We start from the raw sequence: 27,983 nt of genomic DNA, 5'->3' as shown, positions 1-27,983 counted from the left end.
ATGACGCAGCCACGCACAGCCGTGCTATTTGGCGTTACCTCAGAGACGGCTAGTCGATGGAGTCAAGCGGTCACGCCAATGCGATAATATTAGTGACAAACGAGGCCGTAGCCGATATAAAGAGGATTTTTAGTTGAAATAGTGCACCGGGCGCAGATGAATGCTATTCAGACTGCCATGACCGCGGAGGAATAGTTGTACGCCTCAGAACTGGCTCGTCTGCAGCTGACGCGCGTATCAACACAAAGGCCTATGTAGCTAGTTAGCGTCAGCTCCTCAGCTAGCAAGCGAGCAAGTGATTCAAAGCCAACCTCAGCTGCAGCAACTAAACAGGCGTGCCATTTTAATGTTTTATCCGTAACGGAGTTAATCTGCTCCATCAGCAAGACAGCATTTGAGTATTTATTTGCTTCTCCACGATAATGGCGGAACAGCAGCAGAATTTGGACAGGTGAGTTCAAGTTTACGGCTAACATGCTAATGGGTGCTACGTAGCTTTACGTAAAATCAGCACGGTGGACAAATGGAGAGCAGTTAACTCAGTTGTTGTCAAAATATTCAGAAACTTATCAACTTTAATGTGTATTTATGGTTTCTTACCGACCTCTGACTTAAAACTGAATAATTAGAAACAATTAACGTTAGAGAGTGAGTGTATATAAGCAGTGTTGATACAGGGCGTCCTCCACGACCGCTAACTTACTACCGTTATAACATGATTACTGCATTATGTCATCATACCTGCATATCTCTTTGAACATTATATATGTAGTTCTATAACGCTGACCTCCTGACCCGGACATAAACTAGAGGTCATAGTGTCAGCTGCCACTTTCCTCAAATCATTTGGCAAAGATTTCTGCAATCGTCACGTTCACAGTTAACAATCATTATGGCACTGAATGAATAAACCTCTTATCTTCTGTTACATGGGACACTGAAGGCCATTTTCATGACAAGTTTGTTTTCATTTATCTGGATATTTACTATATCAACAGGCACTTGTGCATAAAATAGCCACAACTTATGTAACTCTTAAGTAACTTGATAATATGAATTGTCCACGTGGAAAAAGCTTGTGTCACCACTGAGATTTGCAAAAGAGGAAATCATGCTGAGCATACATTGGGAACAAAGGCTGACTGGTGGAGATCTTTAGGAAAGGTTGTATGGGAGAAGAAGTACAAGTCATATCTGTCACTAACTAAGAACGTGGATATATGTTACACTGAACCAGGATACAGCAAAGCAGCAAAATGCAAATTGTGCACCGACAGTTTTTCAAGTGGCATACTCAGCGTTGGAAACTTCAACACCGCAAACCTGATTTAAGTAAAAAAAAACAATAACAAAAAAAACTTGAAGCATCATGAGAATTTCTGAATTTATGGAGTTTTACAAGCAGCAAGCACATATAGTTGGAAGCAATGAAGAGAAACCACATCCAGATAGCAACAAAGCAAAGCTGCCATTGGGTGAAATGGCAACCCTTTTGTGTAGTTAGACATTTTATATGAACACATTTACATGTAGCATTATGTCACGCTGCCAAACTGTCCTAGCTGTCCAGTGCCTGTGTACACAAATTGGTGAATTCTTTTTGAAGCCTCAGGGAAGTGTTGCAGTGGCAAGTTTTCCAGCTGACACAAGAAGTTCAAACATGGCTTCTGACATTGAAATGTCTGACAAAACAAGTTTTACTCGGCAGACTGCGGCACCCAGTTTAATGGTCACATGGAGGAGCGATACATCATGACAGGTGGAGAATTATTTTGAGCTATAAACACATACAATCCTACCCTCAGTACTTTTCATCAGGGATGTCAAGGCACAAAGTCAGCAACTCTACGTGTCACTTGGAGCAGCGCATGGCCCTGAACCTTGCTCAGAGCTGTATCTCATCACTTTGGCGATCACACTAGACATGAAATCCAGACACTGCAGCCACAAATCCATGTCCAAAAGGATGCTCTTTTTTTATTATTTGTGATAGCCAGCAGCCAACCTCTCCAGGCAACAAGTTGAATTCACCTTCAGAACATTGTTATTCTGCCTGTGTATGGCTTCCTGGGTTGTGTCGGCTAGAACATCAGTTTCTGCCATAAACATTTCCAGTGTTGTTTTCAGTTGGTGATGCGGCTTTTCCGTGTGGCCTTACAAAGAAATGGTGATCCACAGGCATGTCATAATGACAAAGTGTGATTTAAGTGGCTGATCACACCGAGATGCGTCATTAGAAATGCATTGCCAGCAAAACAATTGCTTTCCAATGGTGCAGCATGCCTGGCATACACTCCTCTCGTGCACTGTGCCGATATTTTTTCTAGCTGTTTTTAGAAGTTGAAATATTTTCAACTTTTCAGTGCAAGGCATGGAGTGTCACTGCTTTTTCCATTAATCACATATGATATGATGGCCCCGTTGCCCCACACTGTTTTGCCCTGCGCCTGTAGTGACGAGTCTCTGTGTGATTGGGGTCTAAGACTCTAACCCTTGAAATACAACAACAACCAATTAGGTTTTTTGCTTTCATTAAAAATAGTTGTACTGAAAGTTGTGAAGACAAAGGTTAGCTGACCTCAGGAGCACAAAGAAGCATTTAATCACTGGAAAGATGGCCCCGGCGTAAAAGTGGGCTGATGATCCAGTAGAAAGACACAAAAAGACACAAAAATTGTGCTATATGACCAGAAAATCAGACCCTTTTGCCCAAAAGATAGAAAACCTACAACAACTGGAATGCACTGCACTGCATCGAACCAGTAAACACTCACGCTGATGGTTGATGTGCTGCGAGTTGGGCAGGGCTTTATTTGGGCTTGGAGTCTGTTTTGAAACAAGTAACTATTTGGCTACAGCTTAACAGTACACTAAAAATATGCCTCAGAAAACATGTAAGGTGAGAAATAGACAGTGAACAGGATCGTGGTTCATATTTCATCAGCACTGCTTTGTTTTACAGTGTGATCAGAGTTTTTTCAGCCTTTGTCAGTTTTAATTTGATGATGAAACTAAAGAAAAAAGGGAGACTTGGTAAGTCAGATGTGGCCTTTTCTGTCATAGCCCCCTATATGAAGAGAGGACAAAACACACTTTATAAACAGATGCATATATTGCAGATATTTTTTTTTGCTTGTCCTGTCCTGACATCAGCAGAAAAGACATTTCAGCAACACTAGTTGTGTGATCTGCTGTTTTGAAACCCGAGTTTCATGGGAGCTGGTGTTTAAATAAATTAAGTTGATGTCATGTCTGTTTCTGCTATCAGTGTATTTTCCATATTAGAATACCTGGAATAAACTATCATTGTAGAAAATGCTGGTCATGGTGTACAAACTAGTGTTATCATCTTGCTTCCCAAAAAACATCCATGGGATGAATTCAGTGAAATAATCATTATTATTGAACTGGCAGGTGATTCATAATAGGTTTAGTGTTTTGACATACTACTCTCACTCTACCCAAAATTAAAGTGCAGACTTGGACACACAAGCACTGTAGAATTAGATTAGATGTAATAAGATCTAAGTGTCTTTCACCAAGTGAGCAGGGAATCCAGTTTTTAACTCAATGTAGATAAATCTCAAACATTTCTCTCAACTGATCAGCTTAATGTCTACCCAGCTTTATTCTGAATGTAATGATACATTTTGTGTATGTATGTTTGGTTTAAGTCAGACATGTTGGCTGCGCTCCAGCTGTCATTATCCTACATGTGTGGCCAGAATTTTCCCTTTTCTGTGTGAGTGGTGGTCAACAGATGCTGCAACAGTGTCCGAGCACATCGTAATGCTGTTCCCCCTCAAAATAGTCCCTGGCATTTGATAGCTTATGCAGTGCATACTAAAAGGCATTTGACGCAGCACTTTCTGTAATTATTGAACTTTGGACTTTGAAACCATTTCCCAAGCACATGGTACAGTAGCAGAAAGAAAGGAAGGGCATGTGAGCTTTGTGAAATGTGCTTCAGCTGCGTGCTGCGGGTGTGTGGCAGAGGCAATAACCCTGACAGTGTTTGAGGAGCCGATAGCAAGAAGATGTATGTCATGTCCCCTCGCTTCTAGACAGTTGTGTACCCAGTCTCTATCACTGACAAACATAAGGCTCCACAGGCTCTTATCTGGGCCTGCCACAAGCAGCCAGCTGCCCCTGCAATGCAGTGTTTCACAAATAGATGTGGGGGACACATTTCAATCCAGCCTGACCTTTTTATTGGCTCTCACACAACCTCCTTGTTTTACTCTTTTCTTGTCTGCGTTTGTTGTCCAGATCCTGACCCTGTTGCTCTTTAAGTGGCCAGTTCAATGAATAGGTGCTGGATGTTGTGTGTATGTATAAGGGCCTGTAATGATTGACCCTGATTTGGTGTAATTTTTGTATAGGGTGGTGTCTGTTCCACCAGGCTCTCTTCATTCCTGTGGAAATAACATTCATTTTCCTGTATAATATAAAACTTAAAAATAATCATAGTTTGATCGAGGAAAGCCTTCTTTTGTAAGAACACAATGCAGATTAAGTAGAAAAACAGTTATGACACTAATATTATTTAGTCCTGATTCTGACAACAGGTGGTACACATTTTTTGCAAATTCATCTATCATAGGTCTAATTTATGTCTTTATTTAACATAGTTTTCACTGTGCTTTATTCTACACTGTCTGTTGTTGTAGCACAGTAAGATGAAACGCAGTTATCTGCTTTATCATAGCCATATAACTAGGGCCTCACAATTAATTGCAAAATACTCAAAATCACAATATGACTAAGTGCAATTTCCAAACTGCAGTTATTTAATATAGGTAAAATGTGTCACAAAACAGTGTTTTAATAAAATGTTGTAGTGCTGCAGAGATGCTCTGGCCTACAAAGCTTGTTCTCCAGATGTAATGAAACATATTTGTTTGGCAGAGACCAGGAGAAATGCCACGTCATGATCTTACTGTTTTTTCAATGACAATGAAAATTGTGATGTAAAATGTAATCATCCATATTAATCATTAATTATCTCGCAATATCTGTCAAAATAATCGCAGTATCACTTTTTTAACCATATTGTGCAGCCCTACATATAACTAATATTTATTTTTCTCAAAGACCATCCCTAATTTGGAATACATAGGAGTCTGAATGCACCAAAAGTCATGGCTGAAATATCATCAAGTTATTGGAGTTAATAATACTTGTATTTTTAATTGTTCAGTATCTGTAAGCTCTGTCATAGGAAAACAGCTGGGTAAACTTCCCAACATTTTCTCATACACTAGCTTGTGGACATATTCTTAACAGAAATCAATAGCTGGTCAGCAGCTGACCTGTTTTGGCTTTGTAACCTAAACTAGCATGGCATTAACTCAAGTGAAAGGTAATGCCAATTGACATGTCTTAATCTAGGTGGTGTAGCTAGCAGGCTTAAGGTGTCTCAAACCTTTTTCAGTGCTGTTTCACCCTTTGTATCTTTGAATACTGGGAACATTGACAGACAGCGCAATAAAATTACCACATTATTTATTACAAACATGTGAACGTGGAATGTGACTCTTGAGACTTCCATAAAAAGGAAGATTCTAGATTAATAGTTTGTAATCCTCTGCTGGCCGAAGTCTTCTTCACATTGGATGTTGGCCAGTCAAAGTCATGAGCCAATCAAAGCAAAAGCAAATGCCTTTTGCTGGACTCCTGTGCACGTGTTAATATAATACAAAGGTCACAGTGTCTCGAACTGAACAACAGAAACACAACTCAATGAATCATGTTCACTGGTCAGTTTCTGTTATTTTTGTCACAAACTATTATCCACTACAGTGAAATATACATGCATTAACTACAAGACTAAAATGGTTTTGTTGACAATGTCAACAAGGTGTTGACTCAAATCTAGTAATTGCAGAAGCTGAAGTTTATGTTGCTCTAAAAGATTGCACAATATTGTAAGGCCACCCTGTTATTTTGTCCACCTCGTGTGGAAAATACCCAAGCATCAGATCTTTTCAGTGTCAGTGTGTCAGCTGACGCTCACCAGTCTATCTGCCAAAGGCTCATGAAAGGTACTAATCTTAGACTCTGAGTAGTTGGATACTATTCTGTTCCAGGGTGGCAAACAGCCCAAGTTGTTGTTTAACTGACATGGACAAGACTAGTTTGTGATTGAGTCGATGCAGTCAGACATGGAGAAGCCCTCCTAGACCCTAACCTTCCTTTAAGATCTTTGTGGGCTCGAATCCGGTGCTCCTGTGCCCTGCCTTTGTGCTGAGGAACCTCAAGCTTTCCCACCGTCACGTGACCACTGCCAAGTGAAAGGAGCCTTTGTGGGGTGGCTTATGTGCTTCTTAAAGAACGGGAGCCTGACTTGTGAGACGATGAGAAAGTAGCTACGTTGTTGCACTCATCTTTGTACACAGTGTCAATCACACTGTCATTCTGTATTCCTTCAGAGCCCACCATCAGACGCCCCTCCCCTGTGTTCGTGTGACTTCATGATATTGTTCTTTGCTACTTCTTAGCTTGTCAAAATTGACGTCCTCAGCTGATGTTGGCCTAGCTTGGCTAGAAGGATCTGCAGTCCTTCATCGCTGCACATTCTTTTGATCCTGGCAGCTCGAAGGTTTTTCAGAATAACCGGTGGAATGAAAAGGATAATACACACACTGCCGTTTGCCTGCCCTTGAAGTTTCAAAGCAGTCCGTTAGAATTAGGTGGATTAAAGCTCATTGTGGAAACAGCAAAGCTCCACTCGAATTTGCCTGTTTAGCCTGTAAATAAGTGGTGGAGACAGCAGGTCACCTAACTTCAGAATAGTTCAGGCAAGCCGCCCATCATCAGATCTCATGTTCCTGAAGGACAATTTAATGGAAACCTTTCAGATCTTGTTAAGCAGTGACGGGGGATGTGACAGGTGTGGTAGCATCTGTCAGCATAATGGGCTTGTGTGATATAAATATATCAAAAATATATGATGGGTCAATTAAATCAGAGTTCAAAGTAGTAAACACTTTTGTAGTGTCTATTGTTTATAATTCATGGGGTGACAAGCCAGTTTTCATGTAAAATTGCATAGGAATTCTTTTTAAGCAGGAGACCATTTTGTACATCTGCAGTGCAGGTTTATCTGCCGGAGTGTTCTGTTAAACCAGGTTGAGGCGACAGCGAGCCGGAGATTAAGGTTTCTCATAGAGGATAGCATTTCGACGCTGTTGTATTGGGTCCTGTCATGCTGTGGGGCTGGGTTACAGGAATAAGAGCCAGTGGATCTAAGGGAGTGCCGGGTTTTGTTCTCCACTGTCCTGCTCTTGTGGAGACATCTGTCCACTGCTCGACTCATCTCCTCATCCTTGTGTTTTATAACTGCCTCACTTTCAGTCTCTGGACTGTTTTTGGGGGTATAAAGTCCACCAGTGCAGAACATTGGAAATGGCCACAAGATGCATGCTCGCGTCTTACCTTTCCTAGCGTTGCAGTGCATGCAAATGTGATAATACATTCAATGGTGTTTCAAGAAGCATTGGCTATGGTGCAGGCTCACATACCTGTCAGAAGTGGGCTCTATAAGGACATTAGACAGAAGTGTGAATTGAGGTTTCCGTCACTCTCCGATTATACCACATGCGCCCCTCGTGGCCCTTCAGCTGGCCATGTCACCTGAGCGCCTCGACCCTAAGGCTCCTCTCCTGCATCGTCATGTTTTATTCAGCCCCAGGGGAGTATTGGAAAATTAGCCATCGCAGGCAGGCAGCAACCCGAGCAAATAATCCAAGTTGGTCATCCATAGTCTTTCACAGTTGAGCCCCCTGTACGCCCCAGTAACAGAGCACACCTAGACCTCAGTGTGACGATGACAGAAGGCCCCAGATTTGACATCCATTATTAAATGTGGGAGCAGCAAGGTTGAAATATACATGGTGTACTGTACTAAGAGAAATCGCTGAGTCAACTGCTGAATAAAGGCAGCATGGAAGTGCTGCCTGAGGTGTTCACCAATAACAGTTTGCTATGAAGTAACTAGAAACCTCACCATCCTCTTTCTCCAAATAGCATTTTGGTGACTTTTTTTTAAAGAGAATGTTTGGGGGGATGTTTGCCTTTTTATTTACTAGAGATGGACTATTTTATCAGCCGAACATTGGTATCTGCTACCGGCCTATCAACAAATAGGATGACATTCACTGATGGCTGTTGCAGATGTTTATCTATTGTGTCACATTCATTTTGAGCTGGCACAATCATGAGGTACTAGCTCCTGACATCCCTGTCATCAGCTTGTAAGGCTATGTTAGTACTGACATTTTTTTTTATCACTGTGTAGGTAGCTGTATAGCAGGCTAACAAAGGCTTTTGGAGCGTTTACTATTCCAAAAAAGATTATTTAAGGTTGTTTCATAAAGTGGGATTATTGAATTTCTGCCCTTTCAAAGATAGTGTAATGAAGAATTAAATTACTTTAAAACAATTCAGTTTTGAAAATAAATTAAAAAATAAACGACGATAAAAAAACATTGGTATTGGCTGTTTGTCAAATTGTTATTTTAAATTGAATATTGCTATCTTCGGCTTAGAATTTTACCTTCTATTTATCCACAGTCATGTCATGATCACTCTGTTGCATTGAAATGAAATGCCTAATAGCATAGAGCAGTGGTATCACAGACATCCAAACATGTTTGCATAGTCCTCACAGTCCATACAGATTTCAAGGCAAACCAAACGTGAGTGAAAAAGATGATTGATCCTCTAATATACCGGAATAATGTGAAACACACTGAGAATATTTTCAGTCACAGACAGTGAATGGTTCTGGGAAATGATGACGTATATTTATTGTACTTTCTTTGCATAATGATTGTCAGTAAACCCAGCAGACATTTTCCACCCTTACAAATGCTTTTAAGGGTCAATGAAATTTCTGCATTCTGGAGAAAAAGTTTAGCAATTAGAGCTGTAATTCATACCACAGTCGGGTATATCTAATATTCCTTATGCGGTAAGAAACGTCTCCTTCTTCCTAGTGAGAGTAACAAGGCAGCAGGGTTCCTCCATTCCTGGCATACCTGCTGTTAAAGACGGGAAATGAAACTGTAAACTCTAGATACATCTCATCAGGTCGGGCACAGGCAGGTGGTTGTCTAAACCCTTTCAGAGAAGAGATACTTCCCTGAGTGGTACCTCTCATCCTGCACTGGGCCCATTTTTAAACCAACCACTCGCAGTATTGTCATAAGTTTAAATGTATTTCTAAAACAGATAAACCTGTTCAAGAATTAATTTTCATCTGTGTAATGGTGGAGGTGATGATGTATGAATGTTGTTTACTGGATCCAGATCTATTATCACAAATGTCCTCATGCAAATCATACCCAAAATGTACATAATCACTACCTGAGAGAAAAAAAACAAACATCTCTATTAAAGTTTTTCTCTCGTCATTGAATTGATGCCGTGTGTGTGTGTGTGTGTGTGTGTGTGTGTGTGTGTGTGTGTGTGTGTGTGTGTGTGTGTGTGTGTGTGTGTGTGTGTGTGTGTGTGTGTGTGTGTGTGTGTGTGTGTGTACTAATCATTGTTTCATTCATCCAGTGAAATGCCAACTGTTCAAGGTTCAGTGTAATTATGAAAATGAGAACATAAATGTCACACACGGATAGTCAGGCTGTAAATGGGTCGAGGGCAGCAGCCAGCTTCTGAACCAGAGGATCTCCTAGCAACAAGCTAGCCTAAGGCTGAATTGAATAGGACTGTGGCTTAAAGTAAAATCTTGACATTTTGGATTTTGTTTTGTTATCTTTCTTAATTTTAACAATTTATCACACTGGTGGACAATAACTGCTTTTATTCCTCATTTTTACTGGAGCCAAAAGAACTCCAGAGTCACAGATTGGGAGCTTAGCTGATGTAGTCATGGCCTGCTGTTGCAGATTTTCTTAAATCAATTATTAAGGTCTAACCTATGACTATTTTCATTGGTACATAGCAGCTAAAATAAGAATGTCACTGGTCTAGATTCTTGAAATGAGCCTCATGCAGTGAGACACAGGGGTGGTGACCCTTCTAACCAGTCGCATGCTGCTGATTAATTATGGAAAAGCAATATAATGTCACAGTCGGAGATGTACTGGGGTAAGGTCAGGGAACTTGGATCAAATTACCTCCCAGATGTTGGACTGACATGAAGTGGAGGAGGACTGGGGGTGTTTTCTTCACAGGAGTCCAATTAATTGGAAGACAAGCCAAAAATACTAATGGCTCCTTTACTTACTTCAGTAAGGAGGCATAAGTTTGAGGTGGAGGTGGACATTTTACTCAAGATGTTCACTGTATGTGTGGGAGAATATAATGCGGTAAGAGAGGAAGGAGGATGTGTTGGGATACTTGTAGGCAGAAGGGGGATGTTAAAATATGGTTTGGCTTGAGGCCAGTACAAGGTATTTGTCTGGATGTCACACACAAGGGAGACTGTCTCCTCATATTGTCTGCAACCAAGCCCCGCTGCATATCCAAGCTGTGGTTTATCAGAACATTGTGCTCACTCACACGGGGATGCCCCAGTAAATTTAGGTTTGAGTAGTAGCGTGGTTAATCCTAAAGGCAATGTCAGAAGAATGAGGCTCAAACTAGATGCAAAGCAAGTGGTCAAATGTAGCAAGAGAAATGATGCAGAAGTAAGGTAAATGTTGGCCCTCTTTTGGATATATTGGTCAAAAAAGTATTGATTTTGAATCCTAATAATATCTGTCATTGTGATGTGATCGGAAATATAATCCCCCGGAAATTCTTTGCCCTGTATCCAGATAACAGGATGAAGGGTCTGCTCGTATGAGTATGAGGGTGTGCATTGACAGTTCCTGCTGTGCTCTCAGATATGCTTGACAAGCAGTCAGCATATAACACTTTGTTTGCCTATAGGGTTTATGTATTGATCTTGGCTGATTTTCGAGTCCCTGGCTCAGAGTGATGCTGTGTCCGTGTGTGTGTGTGTGTCCGTGTGTGTTCTAGCTAGGCCAGCTGAAGCCTTTGAGTCATTTGAAGTGACTTTGTGTCATTGACTGCCTGCTTTTCATTCAAGGGGACAAGAAAGATTACATTCATCTTGCTTGTTCTCTTGCACCCTCGCATCCAGTCTACCACACACAACCAGATGCTCACACACATGTGCCTCACTGTTAAACAAGCACAACAAATATTCATACAAAAACATTGATAAATACCTGACAAGGCCCGTATAGCTGAAATACAGCATTGTATTAAAGAAACACGACATTAGTGATGAGAAAGAGGTTGTTGAACTGAATCCACGAGCTGGCCTCTTAATGCTTCTAACACTGAATCTATGGTCACATGTGTTGAAGCCAGTATTTTTTTCTGGCTGGCTCCCTTGCTTGCTTTTGCCTGTATGTTGTGCCAGTGGGCAGGAGCTCTGCTTGAGTTGTTTTTACTCAAGCCAAAGGTATTTATCACACTGCTTTGATTTAGAAGTGCAGAAGCTCTATCTAATCGCTTTGTGTCTTTTCTGAAATCAAATTAGATCAGTTTTCATCAGCTCTAACACAATGGGGAAATGAGATCCATTTAGAAATATCCAACCTTTTTCCACTTATCAGGGTGTGTGAATGTGTTTCATTGTCTTCATCCAACCTATGGGCGTGTGTGTGTTTGTTTGTAGGAGCTGCTGGGTGTGCTTCGCCACAGACGAGGACGACCGCACGGCAGAGTGGGTGCGTCCGTGTCGCTGCCGCGGCTCCACCAAGTGGGTTCACCAGGCCTGCCTGCAGCGCTGGGTGGACGAGAAGCAGCGGGGCAACAGCACGGCGCGTGTCGCCTGCCCACAATGCAATGCAGAATACCTCATCGTCTTTCCCAAGCTGGGTGGGTTGCATTTCTCAAAGGATAAAACTAGGGCAAGACAACCATGAAGAGGCTTTGTGTTTTCTGTTAGGGTCAAAATGCTTTGCTACTGATTAGTAAGCATGGCTTAAAGGTACTCAAGTTTCAGAGCAAGGTTTCTGTGCCTGCAGAAAACTTAGTTTCCAAGGTCAAGTGTGGCTGCACAACGCTTTAGTCAGCTTCATGAGTTAAGATTAAAATTCTCCTGCTTCAGTCTTATTCATAATAGAGGAATTTGGTGAAAGCAGGGTCAGATATTTTCAGAGATGGAATTTATTTTTTTAATACAGATTTTGAGGTTAATGGATTTTTTACACATTTAAAGGGGCACAATGTCGTTTTAGTGAAGAAATTGAACTGCATTTTAATATTTACAAATTATTTAGGAAAATAAGGTCCCCAGAACACTGTTTGAAGCTAGAAAGGTTGCAGGGTCCGCCAAATATAAACAGAATAAATCAATATGAAATTGTGCTGTCCTTTTTAGGGTCAGTTTGTTTATTTTATTTGTTCAGAATTATACAGATTGTTTTTCTGGGAGTTGACAACAAAAGTTGCTCAGGAGTGAAACATCTAAATTCTTTCTCAGCGCTGTTGAAAGTTGCACATGCGCAGTACCGATTAGACAGCTTGCAAGGAGGATCATGTACTGACAGGAAGCTACTGACAATGTAACAGTGGTTACTTTATAAAATATCTTTTTCTTCAGTCTCTCTTTCAAAACCCAGTGCCAACTAAACAATGTCTGAGTGCCGCTTGACATGGATAGATGGAAAACTTTTAACAAATAAGCATCCAGAACTTCAACACACGTCATAGCATCTCTCTGATCTTGAGGCATGGTGATTTTTTTGTTTGAACTGTCCGTTGTGACTCTGACAATGTTATAGGAATGCTAAATTGGTAAAGCACCTTTTTATGTGCATGACGCATGTCCAAACAGGGACGAAAATGAAAAAGATTGCCTGTCTGCTGTCTATGCTATAGAGCACTAAGATAGATTGAGAACCTGTCAAAAAGTTTCCAACTCGTAATTCTGATTTTGACTTGTTGTAATGCCAACTGTCATTTTCCACCGGATGTCAACATTAAAGCAGCCTTATAGAGTAGGTCTTCATGTACATTGACTGCTGAAGCTCTTCTTTGAAGGTGCACCTAATAGCTGCTGCCTGTAACTGTACCCAAAGCTCTGAGAGCAATTCAGTTTGTCTTGCCTGAGTGGATGTTTGTTTACTCCGGAGCCAGCATAGGTTCTGCGGTGATCTGGGTAAATATTTCCTTTCAGTGTGACGGGGAACAGAAGGGTGCTCACTTGTTACACAGCCCAGCTCCTGGCTGATTGACCAGCAGCAGTTTAGAAAAGCGGCTGCCTCAATTATCCTGACACGTCAGAGTGACGAGGGCTTCAGTTGTTCCCAAACACCAGTTATGACTCATCTAATGAACAGAGACCATGCTTATTTGGCCAGAACCTCCTCACATTTAGTTTCTCTGTCTCAGATCCATTCATATCTCTCTGAGACAGCGACTGACTTCATGCTGTTCGTTGCAGCAGAATTTTTTATCAACTGAAGAATATTCTAGGTTCATCTGTAGAGTAGATGAGGCCCTTTTTGATGAAGTTTTACAGCCAAATGTGAAAACCTGGACACACATAAGGCTCATAGTGCACAGTTGTCACTGGGTTACCCATCAGCCTCTGGGCCACTGGTATTTCAACCTCTAGAGAGAAGTTGCAATTTGAGACAGTAGCTGGCCCTAAGACAATGTTAGTCTGCAGGAGGCCTGGCTTGCCTGGTAAACAGGTTCATGTATATTTATAGTGACCAAGGCTGTGCTGTCACTCAATTTGGTGCTATAAGAAGAAGGTTCGGGTCAGCTTCTTTACACATTTCCTCCTCCTCTTGCTCAGTAAATAACCCTGTGTATGTCTGTATCTCACTCTGAGAGCTAGTCATTGGCACTTGGCTCGTTGCTGGATATTTGTGAATGTGTCTGTCAGGCCCTTTGCTTTTTGTATTTAAGGTTGTGTTAATTGGCTAGCAGGCAATTAGTGCTGCATCAACCGTTACATGCAGGAAAAAGTCCAACAGTCCCTGATAACACATTTAATTGATTAAACGTGTTAAGTGATAATTAATAAGTCATTCAATTATCACATTTGTTGGCTCACAAATAAAAAAAAACCTGCCTTGAGGCAAAAAATATCTCACTAATATGGGGCAGTTGAAGAGTTTCCAGCAAGGTCGTAAAGAAATGTTCCAAAACTAAGAGTGTACCATTTGAGTGGAGATTTTCTGTGTTTATCGCTGTCACGATAAATGATCAGATCTTCTACAGAATTAATTTAGAGCCTAACAGAAAGGAGAAATTCAAATCGGGTGAATAGATGAATAGATAGTTGATTAGGAGGCAGCAGTAGCTGTCAGACCCGAGCTTTACATGTGCACTAAATACGCGTCTCAGATACAGACTTAAAGAGATGAAGATCGGCCATTTTAAGGTCAGTTCGCTGTAATAACACAAAATTATACTAATTCATTTATACTTATTGCTCATTTTGCTGTGCGTGCTTTCAGGTGTGAAGCCTACATTACACAGATGAGGAAAATCAGTGTTATTTTCACAGATGACATTTTGACATGTCACAGTAGAAGAGGCACAGGTGTAAATAATAAAGTTAATGATGGCTTCAGTGTCCGAGTCCTGCTGTTGTGCGTGCTGGCTCAGTGTCAGACATTTGAATAGAGCAGAGCCGTCTTTAATGTTATTAGTAACACCTGTGCTTTTCTTACTATGACATGTCTAAATGTCTGAAAAAGACAACTTGTGCAGCTTATTTAAAGTATTAAGGACTATTTCACAGCTTGCTTGTATTTTCTATCATCTGGGATATATATGAAATAGTGCATGCGTCTGATTGTTCACTATAATCAAGAGTTTCGTCACTTGAATAAATGTTGAACTCGCAACTTCAATTTACATCACAGAAATAAGTTAATATTTAGTGTCATTGGATTAGTGGTGTAAACGCGCGCTCAGTGTTTGTGTCACTGCTGAAGAATAAGTCCATTAGTTACAAATTCATCACTGTTCAGCAAAGAGGGAAGCACAAACGTGCAGTGAATCAGTGAAATTGAGGCGAGGCCATGACTGACTGGTTGCCAAGCAACATGGTAAAAGGAGAGGTGCTCTTCGGGCTATATTAGGACAAATCATTCACAGTCAGGGATACACTGGATATTCATGTACCTTTTCCTTGTGTGGTTTTATTAATTCTGTCAAAATTATGGTTCTGAAATCAAAGATGACCTACTAGAGCAGGGAACAAAGTTATCTTTTGCTGTTGTTTTGGTATTTCACAGCAAGTGTTTTCTAGGTTAATATTCAATCTCAGGCTGAACTGAATGCAAATCTATTCTTGTTCAGTCAAAGAGAACTTGTCTGACTTTTTTACGCCTCTGCAACAGCCGTAGCCTCGGCCAAAGGTATTATGTTTTGGGTTGTCCATCCGTCTATCCATCTCATTCTTGTGAACCCGATATTTCAGGAATGCTTCGAGGGAGTTTCTTCAAATTAGGCACAAACGTCCACTTGGACTCAAGGATGAAGTGATTAGATTATGGTGGTCAAAGGTCACTGTGACCTCACAAAACACGTTATTGACCATAGCCCAAGAATTACTATGCTAATTATGACAAGATTTCACACAAATGTCAAACAGGATGGATGATGAAGTGATGACATTTTATATACAAAAGGTCAACTTCCCTGTGACATCATAAAGTTCTGCAGAAACACTTCTTGCCATTATTCAGTGCCATAACTCAGGAACAGAAGGGGAGATTGTGATCATATCTCACATTTTGACAGATATTGAATTGGTGACACTAATCGTGGGTGCCCACCTTCAAACTGTGGTGATTGATTATATGTTCTGCGCTGCCGGTTTGAACGTGCGTGAAGCATCGACATTTCAGAATTGACTTTACTGGCCAAACACGTGAACACATACAGGAATATGACTGTTTTTAACTACTGCAGTAGCCCTCCACAAGCTCATTGGTTGTGTTGATGTTGAGCTTCAGATGAATGTTGTTGCACAATGTGACAACGCTGTATCGCTCCTCTGTACTCTGAGGAACCAAATAATAATGATGAAGAAAGTGAATCAAACAGGTTTTAATTCTCTATTTCTATACTTAGCTCTATCAGTCCTCTTTACTCCCCTGTAAGAATAGTCTCTAAGTGAAGACAGCGTGTCTCTCTGGAATGTAATCACCGGAATCAAATATGTTAATATCGTGATTACTTTTTTGCTTGGAACAACACTTAATACCTTTTGTTACATTTCTTCAGTCATCACTACATATATCAAATGAATCTGTGATGTGAGCTACAACTCGACTGGTGCGCAAAGGTATACAACCACGAGGCAGTTGTTCTAGTTTTCTAGTTTCCAGTTTTCTAGTTTTTTAAAGAGGATATACAAACATGTTATCTATTGTTAGTCTCATTCACATGCTCTGGCTTTGAGACATATTATGAATTGAGTCTGTTTGACACAGTAACTTTTGAAGTCATGATTTAGACACATTGCATCAGTGTTTTCTCAGTGTGCCTCATCATTATGTCCTCGTGGTTAGTTATTCTTGGCCAAGTCCTTTTTTTATAACAGTCAGAGAGGAGTTGTGGCCTGCAAGGTAAAGTGTTTACACTCATCAGCTCCTGACGCCCTTTCCAAAGTTTGTGTTTCTTTGTCATGTGTTCAAATGCTCAAGTGGTTTGGCCAGCAGCAATAGACCGCTATGATGGATGGGCCAGTGGTTTATTTTGAAAGGGAACTTCCTCTTTGCTGTGGCTGATCTGCTGAGTGATGGCGCCCATAGAGAATGATACAGCAGGCTTCTGCCACAATCACCATTCATTTAATGAGGACTTTGTATAAGCAACCAGAGGCTTGTGTTACCTTTGATTTAGCTGTGTGTGACTCTGTTTGGTTTCCCTTCAGTTAAGATGACAGATTGTGAGGATGAGTGGGCAGAAGCAGCACATCTAACTGGCTGTTAAAAAGTCAGGAAAGTTTTGTCAGTTTTGCGTTTTTAAATGAGAGAAGTGTTGAGTTAGATTCAGATGGTCCCTCTGGGAATCAGGATGTTTATCATATGCAAATAGCAGAGCTTTGGAAATGGGATGTATTCACAGAGTATCTTATCACAAGGAACTGTCTGAAATTATGCTAAAAGTTCCTAAATTCCAGGGTTCCCTTGAGACGAGATTTTTAATCTCATGGGACTCGTCCTGCTTAAATAAAAGTTAAAATAAAATAATGCTGCTGAGAGCATCCTTTCCAGTTAATTATTGGATTTTTCCAAAACACTGATGTCAGCTGCATTACAGTACCTACATCAGCTGAGAGATTGTGGTCTCAGGTGGAAGTGGTCTCAGTCCTCTGGGTTGCCTCTTACTTGTCTGACTGAGAGGTATTAAATGGTTTAAACGTAAAATGTCAAAGTAAGTGCTGATCTGCCCATTATTTTTAAGAGTTTCAGCCTCAAGATGTTTTGTGAATCTTTTTATTGATATTTAAGTGCTAAACCCAGAACCACAGAAGTCGAGTCATTTCTAGCCATGTTCAGAACAGAGAAGGTTAATTTAGCAGCTGAATGTATCTGGACAGGATGTGTGGACTAACGGTTGGTTGTATGCACCGAGCCTGTTGACTTTACCTGAGAGGCTCGTCATCCTCAGGGGAAAGTGTCGTTTTCTTAATCCCATAGCCAGTGTCAGACAGAGGTGGCGAGGGAGTCGTGCAGCAGGGATGCTGGATGTGTCTGGCACAGAGGAGTGGGAGTGAAACTGGGTCACGGGAGGAGCCGACGGTGCTGCTCATCAAAGGCTGACGGAGCAGAGCGGAGATGAATGGAGTTATACCGCCGCTCTGCTGATGAGTCCATGAAATCACAGCTGTCCTGCAGTGTTTCCCTGTGACTGAAACACGACATTCATTTGTCACTAGACCTCAGGTCTGCAGAGATGTGGACTCAAGTTGACTCAAGTCACTGTTTTGATGACTTGCAACTTGACTTGACAAAATTAATCAGTTGAGACTTGACTTAAAGACTTGTGACTTGACTTGACATGAGACATGATGACTCAAATGACTCTTTAAAAGTGATGGAGAGGGAATATTTTTTGATTGAGAAGAAATTAAGTAAGCTTTTATAATTTGTTTCATTATATTTATCTCACTGAATCTCAAACTAATTCAATTAATTTTATACTTTTCGAACAGGTTGAATAAATTGGTCAATGATATCTTTATTTGACAGGTGCTAATACTTTTCTCTTTTGTAAAGATCAGATACTGCAGGTAAGACTTAAGTTTCTTGGGTGAGGCAAAAGTGACTTGACTTGCCTTAACTAAGGACTCGAATTGACTTAACACAACCTGTGACTTGACCTGCCCAAGAAAAAATGACTTGGGGACTTGCTCTAGACTTGGACTAATTGACTTGTCACATGTCTGCAGGTCTGTGGTGGTGACATTTCTAGATAATAAAGACTAGGATGGATTTATCTTCCCAGCAGAGCACCGCATGCAAAAGTTGCATGCTGATTTACTAATTTTTGCATCTTGGGCCCGCATTATGTCATTCTTGGTTCAAACTGCACTTGCAAATTATTTGGGATTGTTACTTAGACTACCAGATTATGTGGGTTTCACCAGATCATGACTGTTTTGTTCTGAAACCTAAACCAGAAATGATAAAGTTTGAACCAGACATCTTAAACAGCCCCCCCACACCTGCATTCAGTTGTAATCAGGCTGTAGGGCACTAGAAGGTCTTACTATATCTCATTTCAAGCTTGATAAATAACACGAATACTACTAATAAATACAGAGTAAATCTCTGCACCTCTTGGCTGGGATTTTATTTATGTCGTCTGAGGAGTTCCAGTCTCTAGCTGCAGGATACGCTGGGCACGAGTGCACTTCAAAGTGAGCAGGAGGAGCACATCGATGTCTGTTTTGCTGCATCATTGCTGCAATTTTCCTTTCTTATTTTTGTCTTTATTGTAGTGATATAGGCAGAATGCTAACTTTTTTATGATTTGCTTGTCATACAGACAGCCAGTTGCTCCATGTTTAGTTTGACTTAAAATCTCAGATTTATTCCTCCTGTTTGAATATAATTTTAGTGGCTTGGCTTCACATGCTGTGGCGTTCGCAGCAGCTTTAATTAGCCGTCAGAGTAATGGCAATTTCACAACTTAGTGACAACCCTGGGATGACAGCTTTCAATTTGGGTGATGGCTGTGGACAGGTAGTAACAGGGAGCTCGGCTAGGAGGTTGCCACAGCGGTTATTTTCTCAGGGTTGCTGCAGAGGCCAGCTCATTTCTAGAAGCTTGACAGGCATTACTCATGTTTGGCTCCCAGGGTGGGACCCCTGCCCGTCACCGGCTCAGATGGGGGTTTGATCTGGAGCCACAGATCACCTTTTCTATTAACCCAGGTTTTGATTGTTTTCACTGACTTTACAGCACAGGAAGCGAGCATCACTGCAGCTCACAAAGAGTAGGGTATATTTTGTTCTGGCCCAATTCCCACCAGCACCTGCTGCAGAGCCAAAGTCAGCCTATCATGCTAATTTGGCGGGCAATATAACTCTGAGGACGTCGTGTCCTTGCAGCTCCTTCTTAACTGACTCTCTGCCTAGAGAGAGTAAACAAGCCAAGTGGAACCGTGTGCCAGCATGCGTGCCCACTACTGAGGAATTGCAGTTGCACTTTTCCCCCCTCTCCTTCACTTTCCCCCCTCCCTTCTTTTTAATTATCTTAATTTTGGAATCCGCTGCCAGTGGATGAAATGAATTGCTCAGCTCTCCATCCTGCCAGCGGCCATTAAGGGGCGACCCAGTTCCCTACGGCCACGATGGCGTAATGCTTAGGCAGGGAGAAAGCGGAAGAGATTCCAACCCTGTCATCAAAATATGCCATATTAATAATGCGCTCAAGCACGGCGAGATCACTCCAGTCGGCAAACACAGGTGCAGTAAAAAGGAGCTCCGGAAAGCATCAAAAAGCTGGCAGAGGACGAGAGAGGGCTTTCTTTTTTTCGAGCTACTTTTGAAATAAAAGTGTGATATTTCCGTCGCGTGTTAAGTAGCTCTAAAAGTGCCAAATGCTTCTTGCTTGCTTTGGGTTCCTTCCTCAACAAGTGGCCAGGAGCACCGCCGTCTAAAAAGAAGGAGCTGTTTAAAATGCTGCACTGAACTGTGCTCTCAACTCAAAGCCTTTACAGAGTGGATGTACTCAGCTGCAGAAATAGGTGTACAGCTAACAGTGGCTGGATTGTATACAACTTGTGGCAAGTGCTCATGGGTAACAGCCTCACGGTGGCCTGGCTGTACAAACAGCTTAATAAAGTCTGACTTATGTCCCAACTGCAGAAACCCATAACCCCAAAATAACCACTGAGCCTCAGGATTATTTTTAAAAGCTGCTGCTTTTATTACACATGGTGTGTCGGCTAATGTCAGTGTTGTAGTTAGAAATGTCACCGTTTGGTCTCACCGCTTCGGTTTCCTGTACAAGCTCATGAAAATGTATCTGCTCAGGTGCTTGCATTAAATCTGATGACTTGGAGATGGCTTGACAGCTCTGCCAGCAGTAACAACTACAACACAGTCATTCTTAACTTAGTGTGATGGGAGCTTTCTGTGCTGCAAGGTCGATGTGTTTTTTAGTGGCTGTACAGCAGCCCTGTAACGTTAATGACGAGGATAATATATTTATCAATCTGCTGCTGACACATTAGAGGGGAAAGTGTTCTTGAACCAAGGCCTGCTTTCACAATGACCAGTGACTCAGCAGTGTTTGAATACCACTTCACAGCTTTATTTCTCAACCAGACAAAACATGTGTCAAAATCACTGTTTTTGAAAATGGGATTATAAAAGTCACCCTTCCCAAGAGACGAACGTGTTTGTTAGAAAGCCTGTTGAAATGACCTTTGAACAACTTTTATAAATATGTGAGAGTGTTTTCACATCTCTGTACAATAATCCATCATCAAATATGAAAAGGTTTTAACAAGGGCTGCACCAGATGGTACAAAATAAATAAATCATATTTTGGATATTGTGACAGATATTATGTTTGCAGATATGATTAACTTGTAGGCCATTGCACTGGGCCATATTGCAATTTCGAGCTCCAGTTTTCACTGCTCCAAACTAACTGTCAGATTGTGTTTTTGCTGACGGTATTTGAATTGTGGTAAATACTTTTTTACTTCTGTTATATCCTCCTGACAACCTGGCTTCAAATCTTTCTAACTTTTTGGCAAACACCTTCAAATAACAATCAATAATAAATGGTAAATGTGAAGTGAATTAACAGTACGATAGACTGTACCATGCAAAGAACAGAAAGCTTAACAAGTGTATTAACAGTAGATAAAAAGCTTACTGAATGGTCAATGACATAAACTTGATGTGAAATACCCCAAACTGCGTCTACTATGTCAGATAATGTATTGTCAACTGTATGTAGGACAACGCTGTTTACAGTACGGTCAGAAGGTGTTTGGGAAAATATGCTTTCAGGGCCTTTAAACTCAGGCTGCTCTGTGCTGCCAATCTTATCTTAAAGTTTCAAGTCTTGATTGTCATTGACTGTCAAAACAACTAAACAACTATCTGAGCTGCCTAGTACAGAATATAATGTGAATGTTTTAATAAGTCAGAATCGAATAAAGTTATTAGTGATTATAAAATAAGTACCAAACTTTAATTTTACTAAGAATTAAATGGTATTTTAAAGGATTTGTCAACACATATTTCTACACAGAATATAATAAAATAGTTATCCAAAAGAAATGGATATACAAAAATAATAGTTATCTGTAATACATCCAGCAAATTGTTTAGGTGCTTGTTTGCAGTTTTCACTGGGTTGCACTGCAACACATCACGGTCTGGTGCTGTGCTGTGCTGTGTGCTCGTTCCCTCTGGTCGCGTCCCCACCCCGCTCTCCTCCCACTGACTCCTGGGCGAGCTATTAATAGGCTGTGGATGGGTCTGTCTGAGTGAGGAAATCAGGTTGCCTTCCTGTAAATATTGCATGATTTCCCTGGAGTCAGCCTGGAATGCCAGGGAGGAGGATGCAGCAGAGAATTTTTAGGTCCTGCTCCTGATGTCAGACATGGACGGAGCTGGTCTGAAGGCACGTTTGGACTTCAGATTAGTCCTCATTACATGTCTGTCGAGAATCAAGCTTAGTTCTTTCTAATCTCGGTTGAACCTGCCTGAGAAGCTCCTCCCTGTTTGTCAATAACCCCGCAGCACAAGGTGTGCACCATACCTGACCTGCTTCACCTTCTTTCGACTTTGACATAACTGCATTGCTGCCATTTTTCTCGTTTCACTAAAAGACAGCCTGAACACATGACGTTTGTTTAGAGTGAGCTTCCTTGTGTCTTAAGTTTCTTTTGCTTTTGAACCCAGTTTGTTCAGCCTGTAGGCAGAAAGGGAAGCTTTGTTTTTACAGGTCACAATGCTGCTTAAATTCCTGCATCTCTTCACCTGCCAACATTTACACAATAGTAGCAAGCAAAGATGGCTGGCGCCTCTGTTTTGTAGATAGTTATGAAAGTATATGTGTTGACGTTGGATGCTTTTCTAGTTCGACTGGTTGTTTTACCAGCAGGAGTCTCATGACCCCTGCTGTACACTCGTACAGTGTTCATTGACTTGTGTTGTCCCCCACAATACCTAAACTTGGCTTCAGTGTTGTCTCTCAAAGCAGGATGATCAGACTCAGAGTCCTCACTCTCATGTAGATGACGTTTAGAGACACCATGACACAAATGTGTTTGAATATTTGCTTTTGTAATTAAAAAAAAAATGGTCTGATACGGTAAAATTACAAACTTTTACACCACCTGAGATTACCTGATTACTACCTGTTAGAGCTGCTGCCAATTATATAAATCTAGGACCATCTAGATTTATACTGCAATATTGTAATATTGTATAATATAATAATAATAATATAATATTGTATTGTAGAAAAGCAGTAAATCCTCACATTTAATAAGCTGGAACCAGCAAATGTCTGACTGTTTTTCTTGAAAAATGACAAATACGATTCATCGATAATCAAAATAATTGGCAATTATTTTCTTTCAATCAATTAATCAAGTAATTGTTTCAGCTCTACTACATATTGCAGGTCTACAAGTCTGTCTCACTCTCGGTTGTTCTCCTCCACCAGGTCCCGTGGTCTATGTGCTGGACCTGGCCGACCGGCTCATCTCTAAAGCCGGACCCTTCGCCGCTGCTGGCATTATGGTGGGCTCCATCTATTGGACAGCTGTCACCTATGGAGCTGTCACTGTCATGCAGGTATGACCAGTGATCCCTCCTGAGAGGTTTTGCTTTAGCATAGGTCTGTTCTGTCTAGTCAGGACTGTGACTTTGACACTAAAAAGCAGTTCCACAAGTCACACATGTATTTATGTTTGGACGTCTTCCACTTTACATAACTGCAAATAATGTGCACATGCTCCTGCTTTGCCCCTTTCTTTGATTCTCTTTCTCATTTGTAAGTGAAAGTCACCCAGTTTGACTCCTCTGCTGTAGTTTTCCATTCTGACTGGCCCGTCTGCTCTCCAGGTGGTGGGCCATAAGGAGGGCCTGGATGTTATGGAGCGGGCCGACCCTCTGTTCCTGCTCATTGGCCTGCCCACCATCCCTGTCATGCTGATCCTCGGCAAGATGATCCGCTGGGAGGACTATGTCCTGCGTCTGTGGAGGAAGTACTCCAACAAACTGCAGATCCTCAACAGCATCTTCCCAGGTCAGGACACACACTCACAAATATATTAATTTGTCTTTGTGTTGGACCTTATTCAAGTATTACGAGATGATGTGTTTTAGAGCTGTGACTGTATTCAGCAGTAGTGTGTTACTGCAGCTGGAGCGCAGCCTCCACTGCTGGAGAAAACGGTAAATGAATAAACGCTCTCTTTGCTTATTAGATCAGCTGTGCTCTCAGGTACAAATACAATCATGTGTGTTTCATCTGGCTCCCTGCTGCTCTCTTTGCGTCTCTGCAGGGATTGGCTGCCCAGTTCCTCGTATCCCAGCAGAGGCCAGCCCCCTGGCGGACCACGTGTCGGCCACACGGATCCTGTGCGGCGCTCTGGTCTTCCCCACCATCGCCACCATCGTGGGGAAGCTCATGTTCAGCAGCGTCAACTCCAACCTGCAGAGGACCATCCTGGTGGGTACAACCACAAACAGCTCATGCATCCAAAACAGAAAAACACAGTATACTAATTCATTAATCTAAATGATTCTGTAGGTGTTCAAGTGAGTTAAATACTTTCTACAGGCTCCCCTTGTTTAGTCCCTTGTGATTCAAGGGGAACACAACAACAGTGCTAGTGAATAAATGATTCCAGTTTAGCGACTGTTAAAAATATGCAATATGCATGGTGCAAAATATGAGCCATTGGTAGCTAAGAGAAACCTCCATCTCCTCTCTCACTGCTGACGACAGAGAGGTAACCAGAGTGGCCCGTGTGATCCAGGCTGCACTGATACCTCCGAACGCTGTGTCCTCGCCTACTGTGCTCTGAGTGACAGACTGCCAAAGTTTTACCTTTTAAAGGAAGGAAGAAGAAAGACCTCGGTTATTTATTACTTTGTTGAAAAGGAAAACATGAATCACCAAATTTGAAATAACAAGACTGTTTTACTTGACAACAGGAAACGTTAACGGGCAAATTAAAGGTTCTTTAAGGTTTCGGTTATACTGATTAAAACAGGAATGCAAAAAACAGGACTGTCAGCGAGATACAATTTGGCCCACCAGATGTTTCTGGGGGGAAAAAACTACTGAAATCGTTGTTGATGCTGTTATATTTTTTTGTGAGGTAAAATGCTTTTAAAATATGTAGGATCCATAATTATAAATTCCACATTTGCACATGATTAAATTGTTAGTGAACTGCACGAGGAGCTGAATGAAAACCACTAAGTGTCAGTTTTTCGCCCTCCAATGGACAAAGTTTGGGGACCCTTGGATTAAACAAACAATGTGACATGTTAACAAACTACTTCAGTTTATGTAGACATTAAACACTAGAGATACATAACATGACCTCATAATGAGGTGCAGTGAGACATCGCCAGGCTAGCTGTGTCCAATCTTTATGCCATGCTAAGCTAACCAGCCACTTGCTGTAGCTCTATATTGTTCTAAGTTTCATACAAATCTTCTCATCTAACTCGTGGCAAGAAAGCAAATGAGCATTTTTCACAAAATGTTGAACTTCTTTCTTTGAACTCATCATCTTAAAAAGATCATGTCCATATGCAGTCAGCCTGCATCTGAAGTTTGTTACAGGAGAGCCAGATTTCTCTCTCGGTTGTATTGCTGCTCCCATGCATCAGGAAATCAGGCTCTCTGTATCATTTCATCATTTACACTGAAACTGCTCTTGAATGTTAATTTTGACCTCACAGAGCCAATTTTGACAATGAGGTGCTGTAAATGTCGTAGAATATTCCTTACTCGTAGCAGGACAGGAAGCAACCGGATGATCTTCTGTCTGTTTATCTGCATGTGTTTATGGGATGTAAATTGCTGTCATACGTGTGACAGTCAGCGTGGGAATGAAAGAAGATTCTTCTTAAGCCCTGAGTGGGAGAAGCTTTGATGTTTTGAGCTGAATGTGTCTTTAAGCCCTCTTTCAACACACCCTGTTTGTTTCCCTACAGGGAGGTATCGCCTTTGTGGCCATCAAGGGGGCGTTTAAGGTGTACTTCAAACAGCAGCAGTACCTGAGGCAAGCCCACCGCAGGATCCTCAACTTCCCCGAGCAGGAGGAGGCCTGAGGAGGCCGGGCGGTCCGGAGGGAAGCCGGCCGGCCGGACGAACCACACACACCTCTGCTGGAGGGGCGAGGGGAGGGAGGGAATGAACCGTCAGACTCTGAGCAGGAAGCGCTGGTGAAACGGACTCGGGATCAGCGTCACCCCTTTACTCACCCACTCTTCCTCCACACGCCTCACCCCCTCACCCCTCCCTGGAGCTGACATTCATGCAAGGATCCCCCACCACCGGCACTACACTTTGTTTTAAATTTGATGCTTTTGTGAGGTGAAAACAGATAAGACACACTTATCCGTTACACATTAACACACACCACGTCTCTTTCCCAAGAAACTCCAGCTGTGTGACTGTAGGGTGGATGTGCTTCTACAATCACATAAATAATACTTATTGTAAACTTACTGTATTTTAAAGGAAAAGAAAATGCGGGGCATGTGTAATTAGAAAGTTTTATAATAATATTAATAATAAATAATAATTGTTTTATAATGTTTATTTTGCAGATCTGAAAGGCCCCCTTTGCCAATGTTTGGGGGGTTGATATTGAATGAAGTTCAGTGAGTGGAATGTATTAATGATAAATAATAAAATGTGTTGACAGATGTGAATCATGATGCAGTACGTTACAACATCACAACCAGGAGGAATTAGGAGAAAACTTCCCTAACACACTGACCACAGCTAGGATGTTAATATAGAGTTTTGTTATAGAGCCCTGCGTTATTTGAACGACTTTGGTGTTTAATTCTTTCGCTCACATGCCTCGGCAGTGTTCACATCAGGTGTCCGAAGCTTTATCTCCATTTTACAAAACGCTTTCACTCGATGTGTTTCGAAGCTTCGTCGGCCGCCGCAGCCCTCCCTAAGTTTGGTTGAGCTCCTGCAGGACGAGCCTGTCGCCGTGACGGATAAAATGGATGCTTTTGAAAGCTTCGGGTGACGCCTGAACGACGCTCGATGCAGCACTTTTCAATGGGAGATGTGGAACTGAACATTTCAGCCTGGACTGATGCGGTCTGGGTTTTTATTTGACTTGTCTGAGTGTGAACTGTGGCTCAGGTCAGTCTGTGCTTCTGAGGTCATCACCATGGAGATGAGAGTGAAACCTGGACTTGATAATTGAAAATGAGTCACTGGAGTTAGATTACATTTTGGCAGGACTCTTGGGAAAATGAAAGGGTCAGTTCAACAAAAATGATAAGAACCATATTTTCCTCATTTACGACTCGTGGTATCTAGGCGTGTAGATAGTTTTTTTTATTTGCATTAGAATAAGAATCTTGTGTAATTTGGGACCATTTCTTTAGTAGAAAATAAACCTTTCACAGCAACTTGCTGTTTTTTTTAATGTATATTTAAATGCTGTCAGTAGAACAGTAGTGTTTTGTTTGTCTAGGCTTTGAGATTGCCATTACTACAGTACTAAGTAAGAAAATAGGGCTTTTTGTCGTTTTAGTGAACTGACTCTTTAACATACAGACGGTAGAGCTCGACCGATACTTGATTTTTGTAACTGATACCTTTTTTGGGAAGGGAAAAAATTCCAATATCAACATATTGGCCGATATACACACATTGTTTTGCAGTTATTCTTTAGATGTAGTTATAAATAAAAAATGACAAACATATGTAACGGAGGCAGAATATTTTCAGTTAAACAACAACCTTGTGTTGACGGGAATTTAATAATCACAAACTATCCCAACATTTTTTTTCTGCATAATCTCTTAAAACAAGAGTTTTCATATCTGGCAACATATACGCCAATGCAATACATATGTGATAAGCCAATAAAGTTATCAGTCGGGCTCTACATAATAGTAAATAAGCTTGTTTTTAATCATTGGGAGCGTGATGTGATTACGAATTTCACTTTTTCATGTGGCAGTTGTCAGATAAGTAAGTAAGCTCTAAGTCGATGTGTTCCACCTCTGGAAGGAGCTCAGAAACATCAGTGTGTGACTTCCTGTGACGAGGCATAGCTGACCACGTGGAATATTTAACCCGCACATATAAACTGTGCCTGCTTTACGGATGTCCTCCTGCAGCCTGCGAACCACAGCCTCCCCCTGCACATCCACTGTAAAGTCTCCACTCTGCCAAAAGAGACGTTCGAGTCTGAACTGTGTTGTACAGACGACGTGTCTGACTTTAGAGCTCTATGGTATCGGTTCTGTGAATAAATGTATTTTTCCAACGTTGACG

At 41.4% G+C, this 27,983-nt stretch overlaps 1 protein-coding gene across 2 annotated transcripts; it reads left to right on the top strand.

The window, feature by feature from the left end:
- Positions 1 to 22: 22 nt before the first annotated feature.
- marchf5 (membrane-associated ring finger (C3HC4) 5) lies at positions 23 to 27,975 on the top strand. Of its 2 annotated transcripts, none has more exons than XM_073481310.1 (6): positions 23 to 451; positions 11,648 to 11,850; positions 23,151 to 23,281; positions 23,552 to 23,735; positions 23,995 to 24,161; positions 25,664 to 27,975. In XM_073481310.1, exons 1-6 carry the CDS (start codon positions 423 to 425, stop codon positions 25,778 to 25,780), a joined length of 831 nt encoding a protein of 276 aa, XP_073337411.1. In that variant the 5' UTR covers positions 23 to 422; the 3' UTR covers positions 25,781 to 27,975. The 2 variants fall into 2 exon arrangements, with proteins under 2 accessions (XP_073337411.1, XP_073337412.1); XM_073481311.1 differs by having other exon boundaries at positions 328 to 451; positions 24,010 to 24,161.
- Positions 27,976 to 27,983: the final 8 nt, after the last annotated feature.

This window comes from Pagrus major, chromosome 15 (assembly GCF_040436345.1).
Source record: "Pagrus major chromosome 15, Pma_NU_1.0".
Classification (NCBI taxonomy): Eukaryota; Metazoa; Chordata; class Actinopteri; order Spariformes; family Sparidae; genus Pagrus; species Pagrus major.
The sequence above is the reverse complement of the archived record's forward strand: the minus strand, read 5'-3'. Positions and strand labels throughout refer to the sequence as shown.

Bases quoted from the DNA above. Each gene is read 5' to 3' on its own strand.
- marchf5 (XM_073481310.1), top strand. From the start codon at position 423: ATGGCGGAACAGCAGCAGAATTTGGACAG. The intron at 452-11,647 runs GTGAGTTCAAGT...GTTTGTTTGTAG, and splicing joins CAGCAGCAGAATTTGGACAG to GAGCTGCTGGGTGTGCTTCG. The intron at 23,282-23,551 runs GTATGACCAGTG...TCTGCTCTCCAG, and splicing joins GAGCTGTCACTGTCATGCAG to GTGGTGGGCCATAAGGAGGG.